The sequence below is a fragment of the Lycium ferocissimum genome, chromosome 11 (assembly GCF_029784015.1).
Source record: "Lycium ferocissimum isolate CSIRO_LF1 chromosome 11, AGI_CSIRO_Lferr_CH_V1, whole genome shotgun sequence".
Lineage (NCBI taxonomy): Eukaryota > Viridiplantae > Streptophyta > Magnoliopsida > Solanales > Solanaceae > Lycium > Lycium ferocissimum.
The window spans coordinates 52,968,716-52,977,302 of record NC_081352.1 but is presented as its reverse complement, the minus strand read 5'-3'; the positions used below and the strand labels follow the sequence as shown (position 1 = coordinate 52,977,302).

At 33.4% G+C, this 8,587-nt stretch overlaps 1 protein-coding gene across 1 annotated transcript; it reads left to right on the top strand.

The window, feature by feature from the left end:
• The first annotated feature begins 864 nt into the window (after positions 1 to 864).
• LOC132037081 (eukaryotic translation initiation factor 3 subunit K) lies at positions 865 to 6,336 on the top strand. The gene is made up of 8 exons (XM_059427536.1): positions 865 to 1,030; positions 1,506 to 1,562; positions 1,648 to 1,698; positions 1,791 to 1,853; positions 3,208 to 3,258; positions 3,338 to 3,404; positions 5,006 to 5,088; positions 5,885 to 6,336. Exons 1-8 carry the CDS (start codon positions 911 to 913, stop codon positions 6,086 to 6,088), a joined length of 696 nt encoding a protein of 231 aa, XP_059283519.1. The 5' UTR covers positions 865 to 910; the 3' UTR covers positions 6,089 to 6,336.
• The last annotated feature ends 2,251 nt before the right edge of the window (positions 6,337 to 8,587 follow it).

The following is an 8,587-nucleotide window of genomic DNA, read 5'->3' as shown; positions in this document are numbered from 1 at the left end:
TCTGATGTCGTATCCCTACAAAGAAAGTAAAGTCACTTTCATGTCACTTGGCACTTTATCGGGATTTTGGATAAGAAATGTTATAGTTTAGGGTAACAACAACAGCCCGCGGTTTAAGTACGCATTTGGAAACGCGATTTCATCTCATGAGATGAAATCCTAAATCATCCAAAAAGGTATGATTTGGGATTCCAAATCATGATTTCAAACTTTTTAAATATAATAGTTGACCATAAGTTTATATTTTGTAAAAATAGATCCATAAGTTAGTAGATATATATACTAATCATGTTTACCAACCATCTATATCAAATATTAAAAGATCTACAAGTTGATAGTATATTTATAATAAATTTGCTATTACCAACCATGTGAGAGATTATATTATAGAGTAGTTACACTACAACTCATGTTTAATTTTCCATTTTATTGAACTAAAATTTGATCAATTGATGTTATATTTTTTAAAAAGACCTTCTAGTAGCGTATTAATTTTGTTATGAACTATGACTTTCTTATTTGATAAGATTGTATAAGAATTGCGAAAGTTTTGATCGTTTTCACAACTTGTAGGGTTTTTATGTCTATGAGAAAAAATACAATTTAAGAAATTTAAATTAAATGTCCAATCATGATTTCATCTCACGATTTTAAATCATGTCCAAACGGCTCCTAAGTATTAAACTGACAAAACATGGAATGATTTAAAGTTTTTGGAGGTATTAACTCTAATATTAGTTATTTTTTCAGAAAAAGAATTGAAGGGTATATGAGTCATTAGACAAACAAGTGAATAGCTCCTACTCAGTCCCTCAAACCCTAAAACCTCCGTTGAGCTAAACTGCCACACCCCCTCTTTCAGAAAATCCCATACATTGTGATTCTCCCCAAAGAAGAAGGCACATATATAATGGGAAAAGAGATGAGTAACGACAAGTCACAGCTGGCTATCACTGTAGAGCAACTCATTGCCGTTAACCCATACAACCCTGATATCCTCCCTGATCTTGAAAACTATGTTAATGAACAGGTATACACTATTTTGCCATCTCTATTACTCCCAAAATTAATCTTTTTATTATGGGGTTTCATTCCTTTTTCAGTTTATAATTTTAGTATGTTGATCTTTTTATAATGGGTTTTAATCTTTCTTTTTTTCAGTTTACACCAATTTTACTATCTCCATTAGTCCAAAAATTAATCTTTTTATATTGTGTTTTCATCCCTTTTTCAGTATACACTAACTTACTATGTTGATGAGTCCAAAATTTGATGTTTTTATAATGGGTTGTCATCCTTTTTTCAGTTTACACTAATTTACTATGTTCATGACTCCAAAATTTGATCTTTTTATAATGGGTTGTCATCCTTTTTTCACTTTACACTAATTTACTATGTTCATGACTCCAAAATTTGATCTTTTTATAATGGGGTTTCATCCTTTTTTTTTAGATTCCTGTTGAATTTCTGTTGTTTTTGATTGAGTAAGTTTAATGTGAAATTAGGTTTCGTCTCAAACATACAATCTGGATGCAAACCTTTGCCTGCTCCGTCTTTATCAGGTTTGTGTCGTTCTTTTAAAGAAGTAATAATTGAATTTGGTGATACAACCAATTCTTTTCTTATTTGGAGTTTTATTTGTTACAGTTTGAGCCGGAGAGGATGAGTACACCAATTGTTGCTCGTATTTTGGTTAAGGTGCAATCAAGTTTGATTCTTGTCTTGCATCCTATCAAGTTACTCGTTGCCTTTGTTATTTATCTAACTTATTTATTTGTTTGAATCAATAGGCCCTTATGGCAATGCCAGCTCCAGATTTCAGCCTCTGTCTCTTCCTAATCCCAGAACGAGTGGTATATATCTTTGAAGTTGCATTTATTATGACTTCCCTATTGATCAAGATGAATTGTAATTATGCTTGTCTCGTGTACTCTGAATGGAGTGTGGTTTGAAAACATAAAAACTATCACAGACAAAGATGTATGCCGATCGCAAAATGCTTTTGTTACCAGAAATATTAGCTATTCTCATTCATGCCTAACACCAGAGGCAGAACCAGAAATTTATATATAAGGGCATTGAAAAAAGTTCTAGAATGTCAGAGTTGTAATTTGAACATAATACTTAAAGCAATTTTGAACCCCTTTTACCACTATGCTTGAATTTCTTTCATGTCAAGGGAATCCAACAGCTCACATATAACCAAAAAAGATCACTTTTACTCTATTTGCACAGTGTAATTTTCCGCGAACGGGGTTCGGTTGAACCCTTGACACTACTTAGTTCCGCCAACACAACCTGACAGTTGTTTCATTGCTTATGTAAAACAAAAAAGGAGGCAAGTGGTCATTATGACATAATTCTAAAATGAGAAAAACCCAAAAAGATCTTCCGTCAAGTCAATAGGAATCTTTAACCTGAAAGGATCTTCTTTGAGATAATTGGTTCCATTATCGCCATAATTCCTTCTTTTGTTTCTTTCTGGTTGCCAAATTTTGGGTATTTGTTCGCTGTCTTATGGATTTGCTCATATTTTGAGTACTCATTTGTTGTCTCTTGCTGGAATCCAACTAGATTGATTGTATATTGCATCATTATTTTCTGGCTAGGGGTTTGGGAAGGATTGTTGCTGTATGGGTTCAGAAATGTCCTCCGTGCTGGGTTTGAGGAAATCAGATAAACAGAAAAGTCTGAAACAAATAAATGGATAATAATGATGTCTGAGATTTGGTGGCTGCTAGTGAAACAATATCTGCAACATAAAGGTTGCAAGACTGAATATTCTAATGTCTTCACTAGAAAAACCTCATTTCCTTCTATTGGTCTTTTTAGCTAGTACAGTTTCCTATTTGTTTATGAAATGCATCCAAATGGATATTGAGGATTAGGATTCATATAGCTGGCTCAAACAAATTTGGGATTGAGGAATAGTTGTTGATGCTTGGTTTCCTTCTGAGGGGCACTTTCATGTATCGACTCTTTTTGCTGTAACTCCCATAGAGGTCTATTTATTCCTGCTCCAAACACTTTTCGCCTTTAATTTCTTTTCTTTTCTTTTATTCACTGGATTTGTTTCGGTCATTATGATGCTTTTGGGGGAGCAAGGCTAAACACATGCTTTGATATCTAGATATAAATCTTCACTTGAGTTAGATGCAGAGTACTATCATTATTTTATCATAATGATTTTCTCATTTCACTCCTCAGCAAATGGAAGAGCAATTCAAGACACTAATTGTTCTCTCACACTACTTAGAGGTATGAAATGTTGTGTTTCCTGAAAGTTCTCTTTCAGTTTAAAATTTTTCACTGAACAAGTGCACACATCTTTTTGCAGACTGCAAGGTTCCGCCAATTTTGGGATGAAGCTGCAAACAGCCGCCAGATAGTGGAAGTTGTTCCTGGTAACACTGAATGCATTAATCCACATCTCACCCAACATTGTTCAATAGTAGCAATCTGGATGCAATGAGAAACCTTTTTTTTTTTTTTTTTTTTTTTTTTTACAAGAAAGTACAAATTTTTTCGAGACATGCTTAGAATTCTGGAGAGAGGGCAATTTCATGAAGGGATTGCGTCCTAAACCATCTCCTTCACCTTATTTATTCCACTATTTATTAGTAATAATTTATGTTGCTGATATAATACCATTAATATCCTTGAGTTTTTAACCACCCAAAAAAGAATTCGTGAGTGTTTCTTGTTGACAATCTGCACTTGGCCCGACCTATTCTTTTTTTACTGTTTTTAACAACGAAATGAATGAAGTACAGTGTCTAATTTCCCAAACCCCTCATATTAACCACATGATCTGGATATTCTGTCAACATATACTTAATCCTCCATTCACTGACGATGTTCAATAGCAGCGGTTCTTGCTACAATGAGGGAACCTGTTTACTTTGAAAAAGTATTACACTTCTCAAGATTTGCTTAGCACTGTAAAACAAAGGGAGTTCCATGGTGGGATTTTGAGTTTCAAACAGAGTCCTTTAATTAGCTGGCATTGCTTAGGCTACTAACTTTTAATTTTTAATTGTAGATGTAGAAATTTAACCTATTAACATACCTGAGTTTCTTTGCGCTGAGAATATGGAATTGGCCCCATCTAAATCTTTATACTGTTTTAACAGCAAATTGAGTGATATATGATATCTAGTATTCCAATCCTTTCTATTAATCACATGATCTCGGTAACTTCATTTGAAAACTCTTTAGTTCCCAATGCTAATTGTATTCTGTATTTGTGTTATTACATTTAATGTTTAACTTCCAAATTTATAAAATAAAATTATTATTAACTTCCAAAGTCTTAGAGAGAAACTGCTTTTTATGCGTCTCTGTGCATTCAAACTATTATTTTGTCCTTAGATTTGTTTAACAGCCAGCCATTTAGACATGCTTGTCTCTTTTATTGGCAGATTTTGAATGTTGCAAATTCAATTTATTTCCTTTATTTGATGAAAGTGGATACTTTGTGGGACCATCTTGAATAGAAACATGGGGAACAAGGTCTGAGAGGGACTTTTGTTAGATACTTGATCCCTCTTGTACTATCCATATGTCAATATTTTTCTTTTTTTTTCCGATATTTTCATCATAGCTTCTTTACTCTTGTATTTTTCAAACTTGTTTTGAAAACGCTTTCTTGAGACGAGGGTCTATCGGAAACAACCTCTCTACCCCACAAAGGTCGGGGTAAGGTCTGCGTAAACCCCATCCTCCCCAGACCCCATTTGTGGGATCTCATTGGGTATGTTGTTGGTGTTGACTAACTCAGGCTTGTGCCATACTGTTGCCTTTGTCCTAAATTTCTTGTTTTTCTCCTACTTCTTTATGTACATCATAGATTTAGCTACAATTTATATCAGAATTTTGACCTATGATAACTTTATTTTCTTATAGGGTTTTCTCTATCTTAACATGTCTTTATACAGGGGTTTCCCCCTTTTGCTGGTGTATAGAAAAATGAATGCTATTTATATTAAGAAAGTGTGAACTGTAGGTTTCGAACAAGCAATTCGAGCATATGCTGTTCATGTCCTTTCAATAACCTACCAGAAGGTTCCAAGGACGATTCTTGCCGAGGTATGTTTTTCTCCATGATGCTTGGGTATTAGTATCTATTTTGATGTTTGCTTGTGCGACCACTTGAAATAACTCGAAAGGCTCACAAATTCTGAATCATTGGATGAGAAAATATGTTTGAAAAAATAAGAAGATGATGCTGTTAATATGATTTTGACTGGCCACACTTCTTGAGAAGTCAGAGGATTGGATGGTTTAAATATCATGTATACGTCTATGAAGTTTCTGTATGACTGATAATCGTTGATCATTTTATTTTTAAAACATCCAACTTTTGAAAGATTAAAGACTCGTAAAGTGGACATGTGCTCTATTGCATTTGCAACTCTGTTTTTACCGGTTCTATACTATAAAAATGGTTTAGACTCGTAAGCACTTATATCCTACTTGTATTTATCTGTTGCAAGTGATGGAATATTTCTAAAGAAAAGTATCGGTTAAACAACTTGGTAAATTATTTTCCTTTCTAAAAAAGAAAATGACTTAAAACCTGCATTTCAGTAAAGAATAACAAAAAAAAGAATTCTTAAGTTATATATTATGTTAACCTAAAAATAATGTTAAAGTCTTGAAAGGTAGTAATCTGGAGGAACTTTGGATTCTATAATTTCATGCTTGTAATGAGGTCTCTCTTTTACTTCAATTTTATAATCCCAAAATAGGTATCCCTTTGTTATTGAATAAGAAGCCTTTGTGGAATGCCAGCATGCGTCTATTACATTGATTTTACCTTATAGCGCTCCTCTTCTATCATTATGATGTGCTTTACAGATCACCATGTAATAAATATTGGCAGGCTATCAACATTGAGGGTCTGGCGTTGGATAAGTTCCTTGAGCACCACGAATCGAACTATGGTTGGGTTCTTGAAAAAGGTCAGGGTAAGGGCCAACTCATCACCCTTCCTCGCACTGAATTCAACCATCCAGAGCTCAAGAAAAATACTGCTGATAGTGTTCCACTGGAGCACGTTACGCGTATCTTCCCCATTCTTGGCTGAAGCCTGCAATTGTATCGGTATAGAATCTGGAGTTGCTTCTGAGTTGAGCGGGCAATTTTTGCATTGTGAAACACATGTGATTGTAGGTCCTTGCATTTTGTGAACTTTAATCGACTTAGGAGACGGTCCCTTCTTTTTACTGCCAGTCAATTTATTTTTGGAAGATGTAATACTTTTTGCTCGTGAAGTTTATAATGTAGTTGACGGGGGCAACTATTTATCCAGGGAAATTTTAAGTCGAGATGTAATCCTGCATGTGCTTTAGCTTAACGTGAATTTGGAAACTAGTATTCATATGATTTAAACACTCTTTGGTAGTAATGTTTTGGTTCAGAAATTTGACATCATGGAGAAAAGGAGAAAATTACTTGTGCATTTAAAGAAACAGGTGACGGAGGCGGAAGGGGATTCTTTTATTTTTGTATTTGAAGACCTTTCTTTTTGGTATTCGAAATTTATTGGCTCGAGTAATTCGTGTAGGCGCAGAATACTTTTTCAAAATATATTCTAATTTTAATTTCAGTATAAAAATTGGTTAGCGTAAAATATCCCTTTTGAAAAATATATTTTACATAAAATTTGAGGTGAGGGTTTTTGGGAAACTCGGGATCCCACTGGATGTCATCGTTGTTGTATAAAACGGAGAAAAAATAACTTACCTTATGTGAAATCTTTTACTTGTAAACATGTTACAGCTTGCTTTTATATCTCTTCCTTCGAAGTTACGTTGATAATGGTTTCATTATTATTTATAATCGAAATAATCACAGCAATATTAGAGCAATGTAGTTCTACCATTATTATCTGTGATGTGTCTATTTTTGAATAGGCGTGTAAAAACTTACGGATAATATTAATCCCGTCAATCAAAAATTTGGATAAATTAAAAAGTTGAATCAATTAAAAATACAACGTGAATGTTAAATAGCTCATAGTCCTAGATCGATTTCATCTTATTGATAACATAAAAATATGCTCTCTCATGGTTAGAGTGCATTATTTGTTTTCTTTTCATTTTAGTTAGTTTATAAGCATAACTTTAGGGTTTATCTCTTGTTTAGGAAATTAGGATAGTTAAATTTAGTTAATGGTAAATCACAAGTCTTTGTGGGTCTGACGCTCTAATTTTATCACTTTATTATTTGTGCGACCACGTATACCTGCCTGTAGCTAAATACAAGAAAAGGTACGAAGAGATGCATCCGCCCCTTATAGATTTGTGAGCAACAATAAAAATTTGTCATTTCATGCTAGTATATCTATTTATTCTTGGGAAATCTACATGGCTTGACAAACACTAGTAGTTAATTATATTTAGTAGCTATATTTTGATTTAATTACTTCCCATAGCTAACATTTGTATGTTAATGACAATTATTAACTATAAGGTAAAATACAATGAAAAGAGGAATGTATCCCCGATTCGACCCATTCTCTCACATCTGGTCTCTCTCTCTCCTCAATTCCTATCACTTTTGTCTCTCATCTAAATCTTCTCTTCCTTTCGGTGAAGATTTGTTTTGTTCCTTTCAGTGAATGGTTTAAATCTTAATTTGTTTTGTTTCTTCCTTTCTTATTTTCTCTTTTATTTTAGCTTATTTTACAACTCTTTTATTTTAGCTTATTGTAAAAATGTGACGGTGTTGTTGTTGTTGTTGTTGTGGTTGGTGTTGTTATTGTGGTTTGTTGGAGAAGTAAGCTCCGGCGATGGCCTTCGTTGTTGTCGTAGGCGATGAAGAGGAGAAGAAGTGGTAATGGTGTTGTTGTGGTGGATGGCGGCAAGGGTTGTTGTTGGTGGTGATGGGAGTGACGGTTTCTGTTACTCGTTGTATTCATGAATACAGCGAGGTCGTTTATGAATACAGAGAGCCATTTTAAATATTAAATACAATGATTTTTGAGCTAGCCATGTAAATATTGAATACAACCGATTTTTGAAATTTGAATACATCCGACTTGTATACAATGAGGAGAATTTGACAACATTTTTACTCGTGAATTTTATATTTATATTAAGTTTTTGAGTGTATTCGTTAATTTTTAGTGCAAAATTCAGTGTTTGGGGGTGTATGTTGAAAGATATTTTTTTTGTATACAATCAATTTTAAATATAATAAAGTGAAAACAGTGTAAAAGTAGCTACAAATGAATACGGTTGAGTTGAATACATTTACTTAAATACAACTTAGTTGAATACATCTAACTTGAATACAGCGAAATTTAACTTGAATACACCAAAATCTGACACAACCGAATTTTGAATACAATCCAAATGTTGACTACAATCTACAGTAGCGTGCGTCTACTGTAGCTACGAAATATAATTAGCTAAAGTGTAGTTATACCTAAAAAAATAACCCCAAAATGTTATCATTTATGTAAGTTTCCCTTTATTCTTCTGCTTTAAATCATCTTAGATTCACTTAGTTAGCAGATGATAAGAGGTAAAAAATTGAGATGACATCATTCTATTTAAGAGTTTTGAATGATAAAGTAGTT